At 35.1% G+C, this 27,654-nt stretch overlaps 1 protein-coding gene across 10 annotated transcripts in view; it reads left to right on the top strand.

Moving 5' to 3' along the window:
• INPP4B (inositol polyphosphate-4-phosphatase type II B) overlaps positions 1 to 27,654 on the top strand; it is a 750,879-nt gene that overhangs the window by 548,699 nt on the left and 174,526 nt on the right. For all 10 annotated transcript variants that reach the window (XM_082463351.1, XM_082463352.1, XM_082463345.1 and 7 more), the window contains 2 exons: positions 4,271 to 4,343; positions 16,249 to 16,396. In XM_082463351.1, the coding sequence (XP_082319477.1) occupies positions 4,271 to 4,343; positions 16,249 to 16,396 (221 nt within the window). The remainder of the gene's footprint in view (positions 1 to 4,270; positions 4,344 to 16,248; positions 16,397 to 27,654) is intronic.

The following is a 27,654-nucleotide window of genomic DNA, read 5'->3' as shown; positions in this document are numbered from 1 at the left end:
AAATGTTCATTGCAGCTCTATTTAAAATAGCCAGAACGTGGAAGCAACCTAAGTGTCTTTTGACAGATGAATGGATAAAGAAGATGTGGCACATATATACAGTGGAATATTATTCAGCCATAAAAAGAAACAAAATTGAGTTATTTGTAATGAGCTGGATGGACCTAGAGTCTGTCATACAGAGTGAAGTAAGTCAGAAAGAGAAAAACAAATACCATATGCTAACACATATATATGGAATCTAAAAAAACGATACTGATGAACCTAGTGGCAGGGCAGGAATAAAGATGCAGACGTAGAGAATGGACTTGAGGACACAGAAGGGGAAGGGGAAGCTGGGATGAAGTGAGAGAGTGGCATGGACATATATACACTACCAAATGTAAAATAGACAGCTAGTGGGAAGCAGCAGCATAACACAGGGAGATCAGCTCAGTGCTTTTTGACCACCTGGAGGGGTGGGATAGGGAGGGTGGGAGGGAGGCTCAAGAGGGAGGGGATATGGGGATATATGTATACATATAGCTGATTCACTTTGTTGTGCAGCAGAAACTAACACAACATTGTAAAGCAGTTATACTCCAAGCAAGATATATATATATATATATATATATAAAACACAACACTGAGAGTAGCAGTTGGAGGAAGACAGGAGATTTTGAGATGTTACGTTTGACATTCCTCTTAGACATCCAAGTATGGATATATCTAAGCAGTTGGAGGTTCAAGTCAGAATTCAGGTGAGATGTCCAAGCTAGAATTATATATTTGTGAGTCATCAAATGATATTTGGATGGTATTTACACCATGAGACTGAATGAGATCACAAAAGCATAGCAATTCTCATATTTTACACTCTTCAAATTTATATTTATATGGATTTTATCTATTGATATTTACTATATTAGAGATTTTGCTTATTTGGATTATATCCGTAGACATTTATCATATTAGAAACTCAAACAAGAAATGTTTAAAACAGAAGAGTACATAAGCACACATACCATTAACTGTCAAATGATTGTGTCATATAGCTTCTAGAAAATTCTACCGTATGCTTGTAAGAGAGAGGGAAACAGACAGGAATTCCCTGGCGGTCCAGTGGTTAGGACGCTACGCTTTCGCTTCCAAGGGCCTGGGTTCAATCCCTGGTCGGGGACCTAAGATCCCCCAAGCCACGCGCCCCCCCCCAAAGAAAAACAGAAGGAAACAGACAAATAATATTTTAGTATTAATATGAAAATAAAGTTGTCTTTGCCCTGTGCTAGATGCTACAAAGGGTGCAAAGGCAAAAGTTATCAGGGACTTCCAGGAGACTCCAGACCAAACTTTGAAAAGCATGATTGATGGAATAAATCAACAGATGTGAAAGTACTTGGCCATGAAGTGTTGGTCTTGATGGATTCATACAGAGCTTTATGATTATTGTTCATACAATATTGCTAATTTTCTAGCTCAGTGCATGGTAAATTGATATGTTAGCCGAGAGTCAAAATCATTTAGCTCCAAGAATTTTACATATCATATGTTTCGTCTGCTTGGCCACACTTACCATCAAATGACACTTTTTAAACTATTAATCAAAATCAATAGGCTTATGGCGCTACATCTGGTACAAAAAGTATGTGATGTTTGTTATTCCTGCTCAGAATCACAAATGTAAAGTTATTACATTGAGAGCGCACCCCACGTAAGTGTGTAATGCTGCAAATATCCATCATAATAATAGCAATGAACAGTAGAAATAGCTGAACCTTCTTAAGCACAGATTCCACATCGTTTCCATCTTTGCATTCTCTGTGGCAACCAGCACAGTGCAAAAAGATTCTAAGGTCAATGTAAAAAAAAGTAAAAAAAATAAAATAAAAACGGCCTAAGGAAATAAGAAATAAGGTTCTTGGCTTTGAAAACTTTCAATCTAAATAAATAGAGACAGAAAAGGTACACTCAGGAAACAATTGAAGAAAATAATTGCTGAGTCCAAATATGAAAATATTAATTAATTTAGTAAATATTTATTCGATATTTTCTGTTTATGTTCCATGGATTTAAATCTTGAGAGCATTCTGAATAGTAGAGTTGTAAAATACAAAGTAAGAACATTAGTTTAAAATTGTCCTAAATATCAGCCTTCCAGTGTGGATGGAAGATATGAATATATAAAAGTCGTATGTCTGTATTCATTTGGTGGAATAAAATGGGCCTTTTGTTAGGAAACAGAAAGTTATCTTTGATTTCAAAGACGCAGGGTTGCCTCCGTAAAGGGAAGCAGTTTCTCAGGGTAATAGCCTTATCTCTGTGAATTATGGACTTCTTCACTAACAAGGTTTAGTCTAAACCATTCCTATAAGTTATATTGTAGATGATGATCTTCTTTTGGAAAGGAAGATGACTTAGAGCTGTATACCAAGTTATTACGTGGAAGGATGTCAGGGACAAAACATGAAAGGATTTGAGGACCAGTCTGAGAATATTGGATTGATTGGACAGTAAATAATCATTATATACATTCTAGAGCAGAACATTGATATGACGAACATAATGTTTACAAAAGATTACTTTAACAGTCCTATGTAGGCTGGAAGAAGTCGAGAAAACTTTGCAAATAAGAGAAATAAAGAATTTTAAGTATGTCCAAGCATCCTTGCACATTGCTATAGTGATTTGGGAAGTACATCTCCAAAATAGCTGTGGATTAAAAGAAGGGATCACCTCTGACTTTTGGTTGGTCGGGAAAATGATTTAGAGAACATAAAATTTTAAGAGCTGTTTGCAGTTATTCATTTTTTCAATAAACTAGGATCTCAATATAAGCACTAAAGAAAGTATGAAAGCACATTTTTCTCCATCAAGAAATTTCCTGAGTAATGTGACGAATGTTATGATAGAGGAATGAGTAGTGGGCTTTAAGAATACAGAAAGTAACACTTAAATCAATGTTTTAAGTCATTTGTCTTCCTTCTCAAAATGCTTCAAGGACATAATACATTCTATCATGAACAGTGACCTCGGTGGTGGTGAATCTCAAGGCGGGGGGATACTCCCCGGAGGAGGAACAGAGGTGGGTCACAGATAGTTACAACAGTTGGGAAATAGCCCAGGCAATTCTGATACATCCTACTAAGGAGGGCAGTCTGAGCCCTTGGAGTCTCTTGACAACACCATGCTTGCTACAGAAGGATGGCTGTTTCCCTTAGAACTCTTCACGCAGAGAACTTTCTGGGGTTTTGTCTGTTTGTTTTGTTTTTGTTTGCATTTATTTGTTTATGTCTGATGTATTTGTTCTAAAAATTTACTTTCCTCCTTCTCCCAGCCCTCCTTTTTCTTCTCTGGGGCCGGGCGGGGGGCCGTTGCTAGAGATAAAAGGAAAGTCATCTGAAGAAATAATTACTGGTCTCTGTCTATGTGAATATAGGTTTCTTGTCAGCCTCTCTGGAGCCAGAAAAGTTTTGCTTCCTCTGTTAGTTACAGTTTCATAGGAGGTTGAAGCAGAGTCCCATGCTTAGGGATGGCTTATCTGAGATAGTATCTCCCACCCATGGTTCACTCGTTAGGAACATGGCAATGTGCTCTGTGTCTCTCTTCTCTCCTTCTGTCCAGAGAAGTGTTGGTTCTGTAAAGGATCGTGAGCTGAATGTATTTATCATGGATTAATAGATCTATAATCTCTGGATCCACTTATTTATAAATTGCTTATTCATAAATCAGACATCAGCTTATTTATAAAGTATCCTCATACTTTATGAGCAAGTGTTTGCATCGTTTTGCCAGAAACAAACATCTCTTTTTGCCTTATGAAATTAGATGCTGTAACATATTTTATTTTTTATTTAAAGTTGCCTTTACTTAAAAGCCAGAAGATAATTTGCTTTTTACTGATCGAAAATCAACCCAGGCAACAGAAATACAAAGCCATTCAGCTTGTCATAGGTGATTTGCTGTAGGAGGAACCTACCTCTAGCATGCGGTTAATCCTTTTCCACAAAGAAAGTACAAACTTTCTTTCCTAAGTAGTCTTTAACTGGAACTGAAATGTAGTCTATAATTGTATAATATAATCATATTATATATAAATGTAAGTAAATAATCACAAGTTAAACAAGGTTCATTGTAAAGATAAAGCTGAAAATAGTTTTACAAAAATGTTTGTTCAGAACTTTTTGAAACCGTGTGCATGACCTCATGTTTTGCAAATAAAAAAAGAATCTCGTTTCTTATTTGATCATTTTCAAATATATTTTCTTTTCTTTTTTCTTTTATTCCTTCTTAGTGTGCACTGGTATGTGAATGTACAGCCCCAGAAAGTGTGAGCGGAAAAGATAACCTACCTTTTTTGAATGCAGGTATGTACCTCAGTTTTGGAAACTTACATTCATTTCATATGAACATACATTTTAATTTTCTATGAACTCAATACTGAATCTGAGCAGCATTCTTACAGAACCATTGTAGACACTTATTAAATATTGGTAATCATGGGAGTCAGCAGAGTGGTGTTAGACTTGACAATTCTGTAAGAAAGATATATAATATATATAAATACATGTATATATCTTGGCTATATGGCAAAACAAATTCCTTTTAGCTATTGGATTTTGTATCATCTGAAATGAGATATTAGAAGAGGGAGTATTAGAAATGTCAAGCTCTTAATTAGTTTGAGTTTTAGTTTATTACTTTTAATGAAGTTGTTAAAACGGCATGTATATGGATTCAGTAGGAAAAATTCATATATACATTTGTACATTCCTGAGTGTGTGTGTACACATATATGTGTGTGTGTGTGTGTGTGTGTGTGTGTGTATAGTGTTACTTATAGTAATATATTTGAATTTCAACAAGGAACTAAACAATGTGATAAATGATGACTTTGAGACATCTGGTAAAATTACAAAATATGTGATAATATGTATCTATAAATTATGTATAATTTATAATTATAATTTATAATTATTTATATTATAAATTATAATTATAAATTTATAAATTATAAATTTATAATTATTTATAATTTATAATTATAATTTATAATTATTTAACTGATTTTTGAATGATAACATAAATTATGTTATAATTTATGTTATAAATTATGTTACCAGTAATGATAATAATGGCAAATAAGTGGCAGGCGAGATGCCACTCATATGCCTTGCCTTACCTTGCTTTCTGATGTGTGCTATGAAGAAGGCAGTATTATTATCTCCATTTTACAGATGAGGAAATTGCTCAAGGTCACTACCTAGTGAATAGCAGGTCCAGAATTTAAATCCAGTTTTAATCCCAAGGCCTTTGCTCTTAATTACCAGGTCATGCTATTACTAAAAAGCCATTAATTAAAAAGTTGGTGTAACAATAGAATAAACCTTAATATTTTTCTAGCCTTCTATGTTGTACATTTCAACAGTGACATGGATAGCATGATAATCAGATTAATGAGTGATACAAACTTCAAAGGCTTACTAATACATAACCCCTAAACTATTAGCAGTTTTCCTCTGCAGGAAGCCACTAATAATAAGGGGTGGAGAAAGACAGGCAACCTTTTGACTCAAAATAAAATATAGCAACAAAAAACCCATTAAATGTACTTATTAGAATGAAGGATTAAACCAAAGAAGAGCAGCTGCTTCTCAACCTATGACCAAGTGACATGTATTTAAAAAATTTTTTATTAAGGATGTAATACCAGGAGGGACATGCATTAAACAGTGAAGGGGCTACCCGGTCAGCTAGACCAGCCATGTACCATAAAGTACTTGATAAGTTATCCATGTGGATAAAATAACTAATGTATCCTCAAAGGGTCTTCCTCACATATATTTTTTTCACCTGAAAGTTGACCAAACCTTTAGTCCTTTATTTCAATATATCCAGATAATCTATTTAATTTACCAGATGTCAATTCTGAGAAATAAAATCGAATGTGGGAGATTTTACATTCATGTTAAATGCAGTTTGAATGAATCAAATTATCATCAGAATCATCTACACTGTAATTATAAGACACTTTTTAAGTGATTCACTCATGTGAACCTTGTAATTTTTTATACCCACAAAGAGAAATGCCGTTTTAAAAAACTGATTGGTTTAATATAAATTTCAAAGGGAAAGAGAAAAATGGCTCCCGGAGTAAGAAAATATATCACCTAAGGAAGAAGAGACAAAGGGAACATAGTGAAAAGTAAATCTGCACCTCCTAATTCTTGTGCCATAAAATGTGCAAGGCATGAGTCTTGGAAGCGTACTAATAACTCTTCCAAATTACTAGGGTACAATTCCTAACATATGAACTGTAATATGACAAAGACAAGTGACACGGAAGTGATGGAAGCAGCTGCATTCTGCAATTTAAATATACTCACTTAGTGGAGTGAAAGATGATTGATTACTGCTTTTCCCTTTTCCTGGAGGTGACAGTTTTGGTGGTGATTCTCCACTTAGGTCCGATGATATTTCTCAATGTCCTTAGTCCAGGCAATCCGGAAGTGCCTAGAATATATTTGCCACAAATATTTTCTATGAGCCTTCTTATATCAGGGAAAGATAAGGCTAAATGACAGTCAAATGTTATAAAAGCTAGATTTTTTTTTAAGTTATTTTAAAGTACAACTAAGTGCTATATATGAAATGTTTCTGTTCCAAATCTAAGTGTGTTGTGCACATATAGCATATGTAGCTAGACTATGCACCTATGACTGGTCTGTGTGTACCTTGGTCTTCTGTTCTATTTATCTATCTGTCTAAACTCAGCAACCTTGGAATTAATCCACTATATTCCCATGTGGTATTTTTTCAAAATCTTTAGGTGAAGGGAGTTATTGACATTCTTCTCAAGTCTCTGTATTCATGTATTATATGGAACTGGCCAGTCTCAAGTGAGTGATGAAGTGCTTACTGAGTGAGTGCAAGAGGATGTCATAGCTCATAGCTGCTCCTCACTATTCTATTTATATCTCTAGAGGTTTAATGCATAACTTGGGAAATTCACTTATCTATTGTGAGACTCCAAAGAAAAAGCTCTTCCCCCTTGGGCCTCACCTTTTTCATGCCCTGTTTGCCTCTCAAGTTGAATGTATATGTTGGGAGCTTGGGGAGTTGAGGGCAGGAGGAGAAAAGAGATGAGGAGGAGGAGAGGGGGCAGAATTTACAATTCCATTAAAAAAAGATATATAAGTACCTTAGTTATAGGAGAAAACAAATCCCTTTCAGCTGTTGGCTTTTATAGTCTCTGAAACAGGAAACACACTAGAAGGTACAGTATTAGAATTGTGAGGTTCTCATTTTGCTTGATTTTATAATTCTGTAGTTCATCAAATAAAGTTGTTAAAATAATAGATTTACCCGTTTAATTATTGGTTTATTCATTTAAGCAAATGGTAGTGAAAACACTTCACACTGTTTGTTGTTGAGGTATTGTTTGGGCGATGGGGTTAGCGGAAGTTATTTTTGAACAGAGGGAAGTGTAGACAGCAGAGTCTCTTATCTGGTCACGGAGTTGGGTGTCCTACTAAGTCTCATCAACTGAGGTGCCTTGTCTACAGCAGAACAAGAACAGATGTGCTCTGGTGGTGTTAATATCAGAGCACTGGACAGACTCTTCTGAAGAACTGGTGTCACAGCCTAAATTTGCTAACCAGCAGTGTGACCCTGCCAGACAAGTCAGCCTCTTTGGACATCAGTTCTTTTGCAATGACCAAATTGACCTGGACAGTCTTTGATTTCCTTTTTGGCTCTCAATGTCTGAAGTCTGTAGAGCATAGTTTAGCTTTTGCTATGTTTTCCTTCGTTTTAGAAATACTTCATGGAAGTATTCCTTTTCATCCGTCTCACATGGAGTCACATATCTATTCTTTGTCACTTACAGTTGTCTTTCTCAGGAGTTATTTATATTTAATAAGCCCGACCACAGATGAGCTTTTTAAAAATTTTTGTGCGGGAGACAATTCTCTCTAGATTTCCTAAATCTACCAGTTTTCCTTGTAAAAGTATAATGCTACAGAATACTTCAGTCCATGGACTTTGATATTATTATGCCCAATCTGAGGAGCTAATGGGCCCTGTCACCAAGTTTCCTATTATCTTCACATTTCAAGTGAGTTTCCCCCTGTCAGCAAGCGTTCTATCTGATACAGCATCTTTCTTGGTTGAATTCCATACTGCTTGAGTCATGAAATTATCCTTGATATTTTTTAAAGACCACTTTCATGCTGTACATTAAAGTGTGTGCTGTCCATCGCCCTCACAGAGGGTGTATCTGACAACGATGGTTTCCATGACTGTGTAAGTTAGAGTCTAAGCCACAATGCGGGGACTACTCTTTCAGTCCTAAACACAGGCAATTTCCCTCCTGTTTGGAGAATTGATTGGTGTTTGTCTTCTTGCCTCACAGATAAATCGCAATTTTTCTCGAAATAGTCCGCTATATCCTTGATTCTTTTTCCCCCAATAGGATTAAGCCATCTACTACTATTGCTTTACAGAAGATGCCTGATTATGTGCTATTTAAGAAGAAACGTTGCTTATTTAGTTCTGTGTCTCCAGGGCCAGAATACAATAGGCACTCAGTAAATATTTGTCAAATGACTAATAATGGGTGTATCTTATCGTTTGAATTGACCCTTCAGGTAACAGAAAACTGCACTGTTATTCTTCTCTCCATGAGAAAGATGTTCAAATTGAATTATTTAGGTTTGAAATAAAAGAATTTATTACTCTCCCTAAAAATTACTGTGAAATTCTCATTTTAAGTTTTTTTCCTGCCTCATATGGCACCATAGATTTTAACTGCCTTTCACAATACCACACAGCTGAACTGAATATTGGGTGACCTTCTCGCTACCACCTCATGTAAAGCAAGGCAGGACAGAATAGTTTAGGAGATATTCTGAGAGACATTGAAAAATATTTCCCTCTATATTCATTTTGAGTCCTGAGGAATTCCAGCCAAAAAGCAAATCCCATTTTCCCTGTTTTTTCTTCTCATTCATGAGGTACTAAATCAACTACCTTGTCAAATTTTAGATCATATCAATTTATGCTAACAAAGATATCTCTGTTGTATTTTCTCCATACTAGTTTAAATAGATTTTGCCCTTGTATTTATAACTCTATGATGTGTAAAATATGGGACCATCTTGGCTTATAACATTGGCCCTTTGTCCTTTATACTTACTTACTCACCAGATTTCTTTGCCCTTTGCTGTTTTAACAAATCCAATGGAGTCCATTGTCTACTGAAAAAAAAAAACCAAACACAAACACACAACAAAAAAGTTGAGAGTTATGTTTTATTTGGCGGATATTCTTAGGACTTCAAGCCCCCGGAGATAGGACTCTCAGGTCACTCTGAGGAACTGCTCCAAAGAGGCGAGGCGGGGAGCCAAGATATTTAGGAGTTTTTGCAACAAAGGGCAGGTAGTCGGAACATCAACAGATTATTGTTAATTAAAGAAAACCAGACATCTCAAGTTAATGAAATTAGCGCTTTGCTATGTATGGGAAGATGCAAAGTCTGGGCTCGTTGAAATCATTCCTTTGATGTGCACCTCAGCTATCTGGGGCCAGAAACCTGCATTTTCTTATTCTGAGTCTCCTCAGGGTGTGCCATCCGGGTGGCTATAGCTGTTGACAGCTAGATGGCAGGCATTCTTTGTTTCCATCCCAAGTTCCCTCAGGGATCTCCCTCTGGGAGGCTGTAATGTGATGACTTGATGGCTGCAACATCTTTTGTTTACTAATATGTCAGGTGACATTCTTAGTTCACACCATTAACCTTGCTCTTTTGGAATTTTCATATGTTTTCATTACTGTGTATTAACATATTTATGGTGTTAAGTAGCTTCAGTGGAAGAGTGAATCTCACTGTCTAGTAATCAATGAAATCATCTCTTAGACACCTTTAAATACTTCAGCTGTCTTCCTGTTGTAAGTTTATTACCCCCTCCACTGCCCACCTTAGGTAAACTAGAAGAAAAATAAAGGCAAGAAGAGGATATAGTCAAAAGGTTAACATTTTGTGGACAAATGTGAGGAGGGCTTTCTCTCAGCTGTGGTTTTCCTTCTTTCATTCTGATGCCTGTGCTTTCTCTTGAAGTGAGGTTTTTAGTTATGTCCTTCCCCCTTGCATTTTCCCCTCTCAATTTACACAGTTGTCAGGGCCCTAACTGTTCGTCTGTTAGGGAAAGTAATGATGAGAAACATCTGAGGTGTAAGGTTTAAGCTCATTTCTGTGGAATGTTTGCATATACTGGGCACTGTGCTAGGTGCAGGAGATAAAATGAGGACAAAGAAAACAGTACAGTCATGGCCTTCACAAAGTTTACCTTCTAATGGGGGACACAGAGCAGTAAACAGACAATTATAGCACAACTGGTAAGAACCATGATAGAGATGGGGATGGGGAGTACAAAAGAGAGACAGCTGTAGGCAGGGAGCAGAGGGAAGTCAAGAAGGGCTTCCTGGAAGAGGTGCTTGCTGAGCTGAGTTTATAGGATGATTACATGTAGCCAGGATAAAAGGAGCGTTCCTTTGAGGTGCAGGGAATACCTTGAACAGAGGCAAATTGGCAAGAAACAACTTGAGCTCCATGAACCACAGGTCGTTCCAGGCTGCTCAGCATGAAATATGAACCAGAAAAGGACACTTTTGTAGATCTGTCCTTTACTTTAATGACTGAATTAGAATGAACAGGGAAAATCATTCAAACTAGAGTGAATGAAGCAAATCTCTTTTCTGACCACCCAAAACCAAAACTCCAAATTCTACACATTGAACTTGCCAGTTTTCACCAGTTGGAGACTAAATCCCCACAAATATTATCTTTATGTTTTATTCTGCATCTGTAATAGTTTTTGTTGTTCTTGGCCTTGAATTGAAGATGGAAGGCCAAGAGCTTGTGGTTTTGGCTAGACTAGGGAAGCAGCACTTTGTCTGACTCAGCTTATATCCTATTTCTATTCTTATTTTTTGTTCCTTTAAAAACAACACAAACAGTAACATAATTTAGATTTTATAACACACCTAAAGAAAAGTAATTTAAAATTCTGGGGGAATTTATTTTTTAATAGTTTGTTTCATCTTTATTATTTTAAAAGAAATCTTTCTTTGCTGTGTTTTCTGAGCTCCTGTCATGCTTTCTTATTTTCTCTTTTCTAAGCCTTGCTTAGGATAGTCTTTTAGTGATTTCTATTTAGGATTTTTAGTTCTCATCTAATCTGAAAAAGAGCCAATCTACATTTAAGATGTATGTATCTAAATCTAAGATATTTTCGACTACAAATGAGAGAATGTCATTATCTAATTGGCTTACACAGACTTATCTTTACTAAGTGTAATGTAGCATTTGGAGAATAGGCAATGCATGTACATTTGGCTGAATGATGAAACTATTAAACAACTGCATAATTAAAAGCTATAGAATGAATAGATTCTCTACAAGAATCTACAGTACATTAAAATAATGATTTTGTAAAGCTTGAAGCCAATAAAGTCAGATTCCATTTAAATATGTGACATCTACCACCTCCTGAAAGCAAGAAATTGCATGAAGATAATCACAGATGAGCTTATTCTGGAGAACTGTATTAAAGACAATCTGATGAGATAAGTGTTTGGCATTTTGATGATCCCCTCAACCCTGAATCCAAATTTCCAAAATTCCTTGTCTAATCCACTGATGTCCCCAACACAGACACAGAAAAGAGAAGATCATCCCTATGATATCACTCTGGTTTATCTTTTCTGCCCCAGGTTGCTTGAACAGCGATCCTTTTTTAATGTGTTGTCTATGTTTTGGCTTTGTTGAACATTTCCTTGGCATCTTTACTTTGATAATTCAGAACTGGAGCACTTGGCTTTCAAAATTGCTGGAAAAGCAGGTGGTGTGCTACCGTATTAAAAAGGCCTTTTACAGTGTCTGGAATAAATGATATGGAAATTTGAGTTGTGTTGCAATTTTAGGAGAAAAAAATCTGTCATTTACTTTCTGTCCCTGTGTTCACATTAGAGGGTGGATCTCAGTGGGAATGTATTCATATCTGGACCATCTTAGAACTTTATCCTTATTAAGTCATTATTAAGACTGTGGTGGTGTCCAAAATCTCTTCACTACTTTTCCCTTGGTAGAATCTGTCACATGATATTTTTAGCAATTGTTTTGGCAAAAGCAGTGAAAAAAAATGCAGATAATACACACAGGGCTCTCTTCAAAAAGAACTTATAATAGATAAGTTAGACAGTTGTTTTTGCTGAGTTGAGCCTATTGTGTGGTCAGAAATGCATCTCCTACATGAACAAATACTTAACATCAGTGGAAAGCCAGAGCTGAAAGTGGTGGGCTCATTTACACAGCTGGAGTATGTGTGCAGAATTGTTGAAACTGTATCTCTGCTATAGGGGAGAAGCATTTATAAAACGACAAAAGCATTCAGCATTTATGGCCCACTGTTCAATATCTGATACATGAATACCTTGCCTTTATTTTATATGAGGATGGCAAAAATCTCCTCACTATGAACCCAGCAAAATTTTGAGTTGAGAACATCTTATCTGGTCTGTTTGTAGCCATTGGAACAAATTTCATGGTAATTAAAAGTCAGGCCATGTATTTTTTTTTTTTATTTTCTAAGTCATAATCCATTATATGGCATTTTGAGAAACAGTAAATGTTCTTGCTTTATACGTAGTAGGTGTTCAATAAGTAATGCTACTGGATCAGACTTGGTTGTAAAGTGGATTCCACTATGTCTACATTGAGATCCTAATAACTATGTACAGTTAAATACTAATGTTTGGAGATCTATGAGTTTCAAAAGGTTAGAACGTATAGCATGAAAGTTAGATAGGAGACATTATTGGGAATTTTCGGGGGCATAGATCATGTGGCCTGATTTTTTAATTTATTTTTTGCCCCAAGTGCTTTCCTTAAAAAAACAGCAGCATTCCCACAGGGTCCTGGATGTTGTGTCTCGGGTGGTCAGAGGATAGTTCTGGAGCTCATTAATCACACTGTCCTTGATTTCTACCACTCTATTTCAACAAAGATTTATATTTAGAATACACTGAAAAGCAGTAAAATGAAAACAGTAAAATCAAAAGTTGAAGGACTAGTTTTGTGATAACAGATAAAATAAAGAATATTATATTTTTCAACTTAATTAAAAATACAAATTTTCTAAAATATTATTGTTTTATTAAAGGCAAGAAAAATCTAAGGGTTTTTAACCATGGTTTGGGAGATACAAAGATTCTGTGTAATCCTGAAAAAAAAAAAAAAAAGCAGAGGTTAAAAAGCAGTGCATATACTAAGTATAGGTAACCCAAGTAATTGAATATTTACTTAGGTTACTAAGGAAAAATGTGGACATTTCAGAGACTGTTTCTGTCTTACTGTAAAAGGATGCATTTATATTCCTGATCATGTTAGCTATATTAGAATTCCTGAGATCCCATAAGTGGTTTAACCTGACTTACAACATATTGAATTCTGTACATACATTGTTTTTCTTCTCCAACTCTAGAGATAGGGCAATAGAGGTTATAGTAAAATTCTTACATTTTTAAAACATTGTCACTTTAAAGATGAATGAAATATCATAGTTTCTTTCATTGGCTGTCAGTTTCTGTATTTCATATAAAAGAAAATATATCTGGTAAGGGCTAATATCCAAAATATATAAAGAACTCATACAACTCAGTAACAGCAAAAAAAAAAATTCTGATTAAAAATGGGCAGAGGATCTGAATAGACATTTTTCCAAAGAAGGCACACAGATGTCTAACAGGTACATGAAAAGTTACTCAACATCACTAATCATGAGGGAAATGCAAATCAAAACCACGGTGAGATATCACCTCACATCTGTTAGAATGGATATCAAAAATACAAGAAATAACAAGTGTTATTGGCAAGGAAATGGAGAAAAGGGAACCCTCATGCACTGTTGGTGGGAATGTAAATTGGTGCAGCCACTATGGAAAACAACATGGAGATTCCTCCAAAAACTTAAAATAGAACTACCATATGATCCAGCAATTCCACTTCTGAGTATTTATCCAAAGAAAATGAAAACACTAATTCAAAAAGATATATGCATCCCAGTGTTCATTGCAGTATTATTTTCAATAGCCAAGACGTGGAAACACCCTAAGTTTCCACTGATGAATGGATAAAGAAAATGTGATACACACACACACACACATACACACACACACACACACACACACAAATGGAATATTATTCAGCCTTAAAAAAGAATGCATCTTGCCATTTGTGACAACATGGAGGGACCTTGAGGGCATTATGGGAAGTGAAATATCAGACAGAGAAAGACAGATACTGTATGAACTCACTTATATGTAGAATCTAAAAGCAAAAACAAAATAAAACATAACAAATAAAAAAAGAACTCATAGATATAGAGAACTAATTGGTGGTTGCCAGAGACAGGGGATGGGGGTGGGTGGAACAGGTGAAGGGTGTCAAAAGGTATAAATTTTCAATTATAAAATAAATAAGCAATGGGGATGTAATGTACAGCTTGGTGACTATAGTTAATAATATTGTATTGCATATTTGAAAGTTCCTAAGAGAGGTTTTTAAAGTTCTCATCACAAGAAAAAAATTGTGACTATGTATGATGACAGATGTTAACAAGACTTATTATGGTAATCATTTCACAATATATACAAATATTGAATCATTACATTCTTTACCTGGAACTAATATAATGTTACATGTCAATTATACCTTTATACCTCATTAAAAAGAGAAAGAAAATAAGTATAATTAGCCTTATATATGGATCTGTGATATAATCTAATTGATAAAACTTAAAGGTCATGTTTATGGCAAAAACATAATCCTTTAGACATACAACTTTAGATTTAAAATATTGTTTCTCAACACCCTGGAAATATTCTATCGTCTTCTTGCTTCTATTGATGCTTTTAAAAAGTGAACATTCTAGCTAATTCTTGTAGGGGGTAGATAAGTGTGCCGGGAGCTTTGAATCTGGTCGTTAAAGAATGAGATGTTTGAAATAAAGGTTTCCTATTTAGTATCAATTCTGATAATGATAATTGTCAGACTGGACCTCTGAGAATGATAGTTGCAGAATGGATGAATAGTTCCTCATTTTAATGCTCAGAAATATATTTATATTTCCAAGTAATGAATGAGACACAGCCTTATAGAACCCTAGAATGAGAAAGGCATTTTACTCCATACGTTGAAGAGACTTGGGCCACATACGAGGCTGGGCATTATTTAAAGTCTTACATCCACTTCAATATCGAATTCTCTTTTTAATCAGCTTCATTGGTAAACTGGAGCCAAATAATCATAGATACCTGACTGGTGATTGGCCTGATATTTTGTTGTCCATTAAGCTTTGATATATTTCTCTTATATTCATTATCCAACAGCAATGGAAATAAAATCCTGCCCTGAAATATAGGGCTTGGTAGTGTGGTAGGAATGCTGGCCTCACAAAAAATGTATCAAGTATTATCTTAATATCTAGCCCTACACTTTTTCTTTAAATCTTTTAAAATCCTTGATGACATGACCATGTTATTTCTCCCCTTATCACTGTCACCCATCCCAAATATTCAGCTTGTTCATAGTCTCTCTGTCTTGCTTCTGATAATATATGATTTTAGGAAAGTGTTATTGACTTATTGACACTAAAGTATGAATAATATTTGAATTGTAATAGATATTAAGCCAAGGAATGAACCTTTCTGACATTTAAGAAAAAAGTCACTTTTGGTAGTAGGGTCATTTAAAACCTCTAATATAGCATATCAGTTGTCACCTACTATATAAGTGGGTAAAGTTGACTAAGAGTGATTGCAAGAAATCCAGAAATGTATTTTTTCAAAGCATGTATGGTGTATAAATCCATATATTTTCATCTATATTTATCAATACATATACTTTAAGAAAATCTTTAGAAGGAAGAAGAATTAATAGGTGGTATATCAGAGAACCATAGTAGCCACATTTATGAATTGGAATTTGATGTATCACTTTTTAATTTAATAAAGACTATATCCCATAAGTTACTGAAAAAAATAAGATATAAGGAGAAAATTCTTAGAAACTCAATTACACTACGGATTATGATAAAAATTTTTGATCAAATAATTAGAATGGTAGCCTGATTAATGATTTTGTTAATTGATCTTTATCTAAAGTGCATATCTTTATAATTTAACTGTTAACTTTATTTTTTTCTCCTTTTCCAGTGTTAAAGAACCCAGTGTGTAAATTATATAGATTTCCCACATCTGACAATAAGTGGATGCGAATCCGGGAGCAGATGTCAGAGAGCATACTTTCTTTTCATATTCCTAAGGAATTGATCTCTCTTCAAATCAAAGAAGATTTGTGTAGGTAAGAGAAAATGATTTATGATTGTCTCTTACATTAATTATTTTTTTTCATAAAACATTTTTTCTTAAAGTATGATGATAACATAAAAATCTAGATCTGCATTGTCCAGGATGATGGCTCCCAGCCCTGTAATTAGTCCACTTTGAGATGTTCTGCAAGTGTAATATAAACACCAGAGTTTGAATTCGTAGCACACAAACAAAAAAAGACTGATTTCATAATGAAATGTTAACATTTTGGCTATACTGGGGTTGAATACAATATGTTATTAATTTTATGTGTTTCTCTTTTTACTTTTAATTTTTATTTTATTTTATTTTTTATTGAAGTATAGTTGATTTACAATGTCTTGTTAATTTCTGCTATACAGCAAAGTGATTCAGTTATAGATATTATATGCATTTTTTTATATTCTTTTTCATTATGGTTTATCACAGGATATTGAATATAGTTCTCTGTGCTACACAGTAGGACCTTGTTGTTTATCCATTCTATATATAAAAGCTTACATCTGCTAACCCCAAACTCCCACTCCATCCCTTCCTCAAACCCCTCCCCCTTGGCAACCACCAGACTGTTCTCTATGTCCATGACTCTGTTTCAAAGATAGGTTCATTTGTGTCATATTTTAGGTTCCATATATAAGTGATATCGTGTGGAATCTAAAATATGATATCTTTTTACTTTTTACATATGACTACTGACCACTAGAAAATTTTAATCACATATGTGACTCTCATTTGTGGCTTACATTACACCTTTTCTGTGTAAATCTCCCACCATTAAAATGTGTTGAAAAAAATTCAATTATAAATCTTTAAAATTTTCTCAAGAAAAGTAGAGAAAAAAAAATATTGAAGCCTCAAAAGGGAAATAGGAAAGATTGTAAGGAAATTGACTAGCGATCTCAGTAGAATATAAGGTATGGTTATTATGAAAAGGAATTAGAAAGCCCTAAGGTGAGAACCATCACCTTTTAGGAAAAATGCTGAGAAGAAACGAATAGTGGAGAGAATAATGAAATTTTAAAATGCAGCAGGCAAATTAGATCCACAAAGCCAGCAGAGAAGAACAGATTTGACACTGAGAAATCACATCTCGTATGTGGAAGACAAACACAATAAGTTCTTCTCAAATGTTCTTTCTTGGGAAAGAACAATTCATGCAAAAACTTGAAAACAGTGAAAACTTATGCAGGTTTTTATTTTACATGCTAAAATCAGACTAACCTTATACTTACTTCTCTGCAGAAGTCCATGGAGTAACATCTACTGATTTTTGATTTTTTGAGAGAAAAAGGTTGTGGCCCACTTTATTATATAGGGTCAAGTTATGACTTTTTTTTAATGAATGAAGGCAATGGAAATGACATACTTAAATACGCAGAAGCTCAGAAAATGTCATCCACCAAACTTACTTAAAGAATCTACCCTCGAAGATATATGCTATCCAACTGAGAGAATAATTTAAATTAAGAATTATATTTATAATATAATACAAATTAATATACTGTAATCATTAAATTATATTATGAAATTAATATGATATAACATAACAAATTTAAGAATGTAAGAATGGGACATTGTCCTACAGAAGGACTTGAAACATTTTTCTTAGTTGGGTGGAATCTCCGGCCCAGACAGAGATTTACTCTGAAGTTCTTTTTTCGGCCTCTTTTGTTTTGTTTTAATTTTTATTGGAGTATAGTTGATTTACAAGGCTATGTTAGTTTCTGCTGTACAGCAAAGTGAATCAGTTATACATATACATATATCCACTCTTTTTTAGATTCTTTTCCCATATAGGCCATTACAGAGTGCTGAGTAGAGTTCCCTGTGCTGTACAATAGGTCTTTATTAAATATCTATTTTATATACAGTAGTGTGTATATGTCAATCCCAATCTCCCAATTTATCCCTCCCCCCCCTTTCCCTCCTGGTAACCATAAGTTTGTTTTTTACATCTGTGACTCTATTTCTGTTTTGTGAATAAGTTCATTTGTATCATTTTTCTAGATTCCACATATAAGCGATATCATATGGTATTTGTCTTTCTCTGTCTGACTTACTTCACTCAGTTTGACGATCTCTAGGTGCATCCATGTCACTGCAAATGGACTCTTTTACCCCTAGTCTTACTCAGATCCCAGAAAGTACTATACTTACCTCAACCTTCCTCTCAAGAGCACAATTTTAATGGATTTTCTACGTGGTTTGATGAAGACTGTGGGTGCCATCGTGCCCTTATCTTTCAGTAGTTACAAAGAGTACAAGTTGCTTCATTTTCATGCTTAGAAATCTATATTGAGAGAATTATTTTTTTAAAAGCTTCGAGTCTTTTCTTCAAAACAAAAAAGTTGCCAGGACAACTTTATATTATGCTAAGTAACTGAAACAGCTATTTTCTGAATCTTTAAAATAACTGTTAACTAAATTATATCATTTTAGTTGGTGAAGAGCAGTAAGTAAATGAGCAGTAGGTAAAAGCTGCCATTAAGTCCCTATTTATATTTTGTTCTGCATAGGACCTGTGGATAGATGGAGATAGTTATAGATGGATAGAGAGATAGACAGACACACAGACATAGATATACAGTCCTTCTTTCCTTCTCTTTCTTTCTTTTTTTTTTCCTTAGGAAAGTCAGTAAACAGTATGAATTTAGCTGTATAACAGGGGTTACAAAAATTTTTCCTTAAGGACCAAATAGTAAATATTTTACAAAATATTTTACAAAAGTGAGATGTTTCCTCTCAATTACCAAGATGATGAATTTGCGAACATGGTCAGACTTCTGTGAAGTCTGGATTTTGAAAATCCTACACTTTCTTTCATGATCCACTGACTCTTTCAGTCTCACTTTTCACCCCAGATGTAAACTTTTCTACAACTTCTCTGTGTTGGTGTGTTGTCATCTCCCTATAGGGGTAATTAGGGTATTATTTGAATATTTTGTTACATAACTTCCCTCCTTTACCAAGGGAGTAGAAAATGGAAAATTTTCTGCAAAGACTGCTATGATTGACATCAGCCTCATAAACTCGCAGGTAGAGATTTCCTAAGTTTGAGTATGGATTTAACTGTGAACGAAAATAGCAAGTAAGAAAGGGAATTTAGGGAATATTAGGTATATGTCTAGTCACAACTGTGTCTTAAAGACAAGGCATTATTAGTAGTTTTGTAATCTATTTAACTCGGTGAGAATGAAATCCCACTCATGCATTTAAAGGTATATTATTAATTTTATCATGTCTGGGATTGGTAAACACTTGAGAGACTAAGTGTGAGTCTGTTGGCAGGGACCAGGTGTGTGCATGGTACGCCTCTTTGCCTAATGCATACCTGTATGTATCAATGAGGAAAATGTTGTCCTTCTCAGCCGTCATGATATGGAGTGTAAATGTTGGCAGAGACATAATGGTACAGCAGCTACTTTCCATCACTCATACCCAGTGCCCTTGCCTGCAGCTGCCATCTAAAAACTCCCTTGCACTAGTCCCTTAGTGTGACATTGGACTCAACGTGAACTACTTTTATTAACTTTGAGATTGTACATGCACAAGGTCTTAGGGCTGTGATAGAGTTTAAATTCTTTGGGGACTCCTTCTGATTAGCCTAAGCATTAATACCTTCTGAGTTCAAGTTCAGATATATAACATCTTTTGCGTTGGCTGTGACGTGTTTTCACAATGCTAAACTTTGAATTTTATATTACGGTTTAGGCCCAAAAAATTCACAAGCAGGAAATCGTAGATGACAAGTTATGTTTATTGCTGTGAAGAAAGGCTTATATTAACAATTTTCTGCTTCTTTACTCCTGAAGCCATATTTTTAAAAATATATAAAATATATGGTAATTTTTTTCTGTAAAAATAATATATGGTCACTATAGAAAATAGTGAAAATATTAAAAAGAAAAAAAAATCACTCTAAACCCACCACCCAGAAGAAATACTGTGTCTTTATTTTCTACATCTACCCTCATCTTCGTGAGCCTCACTGTGGAAAGCAGACTTTTGGTTCCCATGATTGTCACGCCCTGGTATCACATTTAAGTCATTCTCCCTCAAATAATTCCTGTCTCAGTAAATGCCACCCTCTCTTCAACAGTTCAATGCAGAAACATAAAACATAAGTATTTTTGTCTTGTCTCACCAAACCTATCCACATTCCATATTCAAGTTCAAGTATCAATTTCTAATCATGCTAATTCCACAATTTCTCTCAAATTCATTTATTTTTTACATTTTCACTCTATCCATTCTAATCCCAACCACCATCATTTCTTTCCTGTGATAGAGTAATGGTCTATAACGGCTTTTCTGCCAATGGCCTTGGTTCCTTAAAATCCATGGTTCACTTTTTTATGAACAGATGATACAAATGAACTTATTTACAAAGCAGAAATAAACTCACAGACATAGAAAACAAATTTATGGTTACCAAAGGGGATAGCGGAGGGAAGGGAGAGCAGAGAGTTTGGGATTAACAGATACACACTACTATATATAAAACAGGTAAACAACAGTGACCTACTGTATAGCTCAGGGAAATATACTCAATATCTTGTAATAACCTATAATGGAAAAGAATCTGAAAAAGAATATATACGTATATGTATAACTACATCACTTTGCTGTACACTGGAAACTAACACAACATTATAAATTAACAATTCTTCAATTAAAAAATAAATTAAAAAAAAGATCCATGGTTCACATTGCAGACTCACATAATCTGATTAAAAATGTTATAAATATGCAGATTTCCAGCAGGAGTATCAAGGAGACAGCATTGATGTATAACCTCTTGAGAGCTATGCTGGAATTATGTGTTGGGAAGGGAAGAGGGGGAGGTCCTGGCTTACCAAGTATCAGTGTAACACCTCGCTTCTGAGAAGTGTACTAAATGACTCTATAATCATGATATCTAAGGGATGTGGCATTATAAAGTAGCGCAGTTCTTTGATCCAGCCTCCTTGAAGGATTGGGGGGGAGAAGACAACTGGTTTATTATAGACTTAGTGCAATGGAGAGAAAAAGGAGAGTACATGTTGAAGACAGCTCAGAGATCCTAAATACATAGAAGGTGTGTGTGTGTGAGTGTTTACCTGTATTTTTCTCTGTGTTTATTATGCCACAGGCTTTACAGTCCTTCACCTTGGGTTGCATGCAGGCAAGTTATGTAGGTCTTGCCAAACTACCACTTATAAAATTTTTATAGCTTGTTTTAGTGTTGCCACGTATTTTGTTTACATTGAGTATTTTCTTCAGATTTTGTACTACTTCAAAAGTTTGCTTTGTAGTTTTGATTTGCATTTCTCTAATGATTAATGATGTTGAGCATTCTTTCATGTGTTTGTTGTCAATCTGTATATCTTCTTTGGAGAAATGTCTGTTTAGGTCTTCTGGCCATTTTTGGATTGGGTTGTTTGTTTTTTTGATATTGAGCTGCATGAGCTGCTTGTAAATTTTGGAGATTAATCCTTTGTCAGTTGCTTCATTTGCAAACATTTTCTCCCATTCTGAGGTGTCACCTCACACCGGTCAGAATGGCCATCATCAAAAAATCTACAAACAATAAATGCTGGAGAAGGTGTGGAGAAAAGGGAATCCTCTTGCACTGTTGGTGGGAATGTAAATTGATACAGCCACTATGGAGAACAGTATGGAGGTTCCTTAAAAAACTAAAAATAGAACTACCATATGACCCAGCAATCCCACTACTGGGCATATATCCTGGGAAAACCATAATTCAAAAAGAGTCATGTACCACAATGTTCATTGCAGCTCTATTTATAATAGACAGGACATGGAAGCAACCTAAGTGTCCATCAACAGATGAATGGATAAAGAAGATGTGGCCCATATATACAATGGAATATTACTCAGCCATAAAAAGAAAGGAAATTGAGTGATTTGTAGTGAGGTGGATGGACCTAGAGTCTGTCATACAGAGTAAAGTAAGTCAGAAAGAGAAAAACAAATACCGTATGCTAACACATATATATGGAATCTAAAAACAAACACAGAAAATGGTCATGAAGAACCTAGGGGCAAGACGGGACTAAAGACACAGACCTACTAGAGAATGGACTTGAGGATATGGGGAGGGGGAAGGGTAAGCTGGGACAAAGTGAGAGAGTGTCATGGACATATATACACTACCAAATGTAAAATAGATAGCTAGTGGGAAGCAGTCGCATAGCACAGGGAGATCAGCTCGGTGCTTTGTGACCACCTAGAGGGGTGGGATAGGGAGGGTGGGAGGGAGGGAGATGCAAGAGGGAAGAGATATGGGATATATGTATATGTATAACTGATTCACTTTGTTATAAAGCAGAAACTAACACACCATTGTAAAGCAATTATACTCCAATAAAGATGTTAAAAAAAAAAAAAAGTTTGCTTTGCTTAGTCAACATTGAAATATGTTAGTTAATAGAAGAAATGATGGAACTTGTGGCGTTGAAGCTCCATGGCAGCTACGCATACCATATTAAATGATGGTGTGCACACATATATGTTTAGATGGGAGGCTTGGGTGGCCATAGGGTGTTTGGTTTTATCAAAACATATACTTTTCTACATTATAATATGATGTTTGAAAACTTATTATGGTACAAAAGTTTTAAAGAAATGAAGTATTTCAGTGACAATGAACCTCATGGTCTATAAAACTCCCCAGGAAAAAATTAGTTTGATTTATATCATGTAGTTTTCTCTATTTCTCCTGCTTCATTTCTTCTCTCTATATATTTTTCGTCATTGGTCCCAGGGGTGAGGAAAGAGAGAAACTTCCTTGAATATAATTTTGGGAGTCTAAAGGAAAGGATAAGAATAATTTATAACAATTAACTTTAAGATGTCCTTAGGTTTTATATAAGACATAAATATTTGTGTGTACCAGGCAGAGGAACAATCTTGTAAGTAAAATATAAACATCTGAACCAAACCCTTTAGTAGGGAAAATGTAATAGAATTTGGGACATAGAAAGTTTAAATAAAAGTCTTGCTAGCACTTCTTTTAGAGAATGTGAATGCTTTCTCTTAGATATTAGTGTTTGTAAATATTGTACATATACTAAATTCATGATGATAAAATATTTTATGTCAGTGAAGACACTGTTTTGTTCAATACTATATATTTCAAATATTCTATATTCTTCATTTTTAGAGCTATATTACAGACCTATGATAAGTGTATCCATCTGTCTATCTATCTAGTCTTAAATCTATTTCTTGAATGCAGTATATTCTTTTATATGCAAAAAAATAGTAAGATACTTTGAAATCCCAGGTTGAAAGCCTAGTTGCTGCACAGAGTTACATTTCAGAGACATGTTCTACATGCTGACTTAAATATTATCATATACTATTAAATGGGTTTTCTAAGCAATATACCTAGTTTGAAAGAAATGAGGAAGATACTTACTTTTCTGACCTTGAACCTTATCTTAAAGCATTTTGTGACTATTACATTCAAAAAGGTTCATATTATTTCAAACTGATAATGCTACAGGAGTGCCATTTAAAAAATGTTAAAAGTATATACTAGGAATTATGAACTAGAACTAGAATATATTCATATAAATTATATTTCAAAAATATCCTCACTGTACAAGAAGTTGTACAGCAGGATTTTACCACATAGTGAGCCAACCTGTCTATTGAATGTGATTAGATCTTTTTTTCAAAATTTATCACCAGATGAGGTTTCCCCTTCACACGGCCTGCAAGGCAAGCAAGGGCTCCTGTCTACCTACATCTCCAGCCTCATCTTACACCTTGTTTATTTTGGCCTGGCTGAAACACATGACTTTTGAGACGTCTATTGACATTTGCATACTTAGATACTTAGATAGAATACAAGCACACTGAAAATCTTTACTGACCTTAAAGAAACATTGATTAGTGGGAAAAGTAATAGGGAGTCAGCTATTCTCTTTAAGTCTCATAGATACTCATAGATACTGAATAAACCTCAAACTGATGAATTTCATATCTCTTCCGCTTTGTTTCTCTTTGTGTTTCTTTCTGTCTCTCTTGTTTGCTTTCTCTGAGGAAAATCTTAAGTCCTAAAGATCCAAAAGTGATGCATAAAAAAATATCCCCTTGGGACTCCACTGTTGACTCATACCTGATGAGTGTTATTTCTTCTGTTCATTTTTCTTCATGCAACGTTAATGCGCAGTTGGAATACCATGTGGTATATTATTTATCATGGAAAGAGCGCATTGGCCCTACCAACTCCTAGTATTGAGGGCAGATGCTGTGTGCCATTAAGTTCATCATTATAGATTCTTGGTATCATTTAATGAGATGTCCTGTAGAGCGCTTAGTATCACCAAGCTGGCGATAGAAGTATGTGTTTTAGTTTGCTGTTTGGTTATTATAATAGCCCCACAGGAACAAATAAGGCAAAGCTCATTCAGAAGCATATTTGTCCATTGTGCCAGGATTCTTTATTTCACATGGATTGAGTAGGAGAGAGTGTATGTTGTGATGATAAAAACACGGAATTGGAATAATTATCAACCCGAGTCCAAAACCTCTTTATCTGTCATTTGATATGTACTTAACAAGTTTTAGAAAATTACACAGTTTCTCAATTTTCAAATTTTTTTCACTTTTTAGATAATAATATCTATCATATCAGGGCTACTGTAGTAATTAAGTGAACAATCAGTAGACTCTAGCACTTATGGCTATGGGATTTGGGGTGTGTGTGTATGTAAGTGCAGCTCTGGGTTTGAAACCTGGCTCTCCCAAGTCTACTTAATAGCTATGTGGCATGGCACAATTTAACTAACTGCCATAATTCAGTTTCCTCAACTGTAAAGAAGGGATTAAATAATAAATGCACAAGGTTATTGTGAGGTTTAAAATAAGCTATTGAAAAATGCCTGGTGCATATATACATAGGCCTTTAATGTGTGGAAACCACTCTTACCACTTATGTAAAGAATCATATACACAATAGACACCCATTATATCAAAACTATTATCGTTATTTTTTATCTTAGCTGAATGTTGATAGTGTTTCAGTCAGAAAACCGAGGCTATAATTTATTTGTAATCTCCTTTAGTTTACTAACCTAGCATACGTCATAGATACGTTTATTATATGGTACTACAAATTCCCAGTGGGCAGAAAAATGGACTTCTCTCACAAAACTGGTGTATTTAGAGCTGAGACAGTGATTTTGGAATGATAGTCAGGCTTCAGACTTCAGATTAGTTAGGGCCTTCTGGGACACAGAAAAGGAGGAATTTGTCAATTTTCTTATTGTACTATTCCTGGAATCTAGCATAATACCTAGCATATAATAAGCACTCAGGAATGTAGTCTTTTCCCAAGAACAACTGAAATTGCGTGAAGAGAATGACATGATTACACTTAGAAAAAGGGAAGCACGTGTAGAGGGATAAAACAATTTAGGGAATGTCGTGTTTGCCTGGGCTAACAATGATGGTGGCCTAGACCATGGTGGTTGGGGGGAAATGGTGAAATGTACAAACATTTGGGATTGTTTTGGACGAGCAGAGTTTGGTGATGGATTATCTCTGGAGGTAAGACGTGCAGAATAACTTAAGCATTCTGACCTGCATGACTGAATAGATAAGTTATAATTCTTTGATGTAGGACATAGTGGGCAAGCACAAGGTTTAGAAGCAAAAAAGGAGCCCTCTTTGGCTCTTAATTGAACCATCGAGGTCTTTGCTATTAAATCCAGATGCTGCTTGCTCCATGTGGCTGTTGAAACTTAAGTTAAAATTTGTTAAAATGAAACGAAATTTAAAATTTAGTTTCCCCATCACCTTAGTCACATTTTAAGTGTGCAGTAGTCACATATGGCTAGTCCCCATTGTAATTAAAAAGCGCAGCTTTGGAACATCACCATCACACAGAGAGTTCTATGGGACAGCACTGATCTAGGATAACCAGCAGTAGCATCTCTAATTTTAAAGAGTTCTAGTAACGTAAAATCCCCCTTTCTTCCTGCTTATTGGAATTTAATGTAAAGAATAAGAAGGCTGATATCAAGCTTTACCCTTGTCTGCAAAAACAGAAGCATTTTATTTTGTTTTTTCCTCAAGCTGATGGTATCAAGATATATGTTCTTGATGTGATTTCTAGTGAGAGTGAGACTGTGCTGTATTTCTAATGGAGAGTCTATCTAGCATAGTAGTTTAAAGCATAGGCACCCTAGACAGACCTCCTGGGCTTCATCCCAACTCTGCTACTCACTATCTGGATAGCTTTGGGTAAATTACTTATCTTCCCTGAGTCTCAGTTTCCTCATTTAAAAAATAAGGATGATAATAATAGTACCTACTTCCTTGGGCTGTTATGCATATAGAATGAGTGAATATTTATAAAGTTCTTATTATAGTGCCTGGCATGAATAAGGATAATCAGCACTGCTAAATATTTGTTAAAGGAATAGAAAATACATAAGAATTTTGTTTGGTTGTTTGAGATTCCAGCAATTATGGTAGCCAAGGCTGTCTGGTAAGTGCACACTTGAGCAAAATGTTTGCACTGGCTCTTTGTTGACCTGGGTGGAATTTACATACAGATGAGTCCCTCAGATGGGAGATTCCAATCTTGTCCTCCTATTGAAGGATACTTGCTTAAGAGAGATCATACTCACCAGAAATTAAAATAAAAAAGAGAACAAGATTTGCATTCACAAGATCTCGGTACATGTCTTGATTGTGCCACTTCCTAACAATATGGCATCAAATAAGTCACTTTACTTCTCACTTATATTCTTCCCATTTGTCCAGAGCAATGTTGTTCACTAGAACTTTCCACGATGATGGAAATGTTCTATACTGCACTGCCTACTCTGATAGCCATGTGGCTATCGAGCACTTGAAATGTGCCTAGTGCGACTGAATTTTTTATTTTGTTTAGTCAGGCTCTGGGACAATTATATCTGAGGAGTGTTTTAAGAATAAGAAAAGAGACACATTCTATACAAAAGTAACCTTGATTACCTGGAAAGCCTTATGGTGTTCCCCAAAGAGCTCTACTGCCAGCACTTTGAGAGCTTCTTGAATTCTGTCTACCTGTGAAACTGAACTGGGTGACATCTGCACTCCAGATGCAGGAGTGAGAATTCAAAGGGGTGATACTCACAAACGTTTGCACTTTCTAAAAGTATGGGCATGAATAATGAAAAATGGTAACAGTGTGAGCATATGTTCTTGCTTTAGTAGCCTTTCAGGTACAGTGAGTAATTTTCATGGCTA

The sequence above is a fragment of the Balaenoptera physalus genome, assembly GCF_965194825.1.
Source record: "Balaenoptera physalus genome assembly, chromosome: 5".
NCBI classification, from domain to species: domain Eukaryota; kingdom Metazoa; phylum Chordata; class Mammalia; order Artiodactyla; family Balaenopteridae; genus Balaenoptera; species Balaenoptera physalus.
The sequence above is the reverse complement of the archived record's forward strand: the minus strand, read 5'-3'. Positions and strand labels throughout refer to the sequence as shown.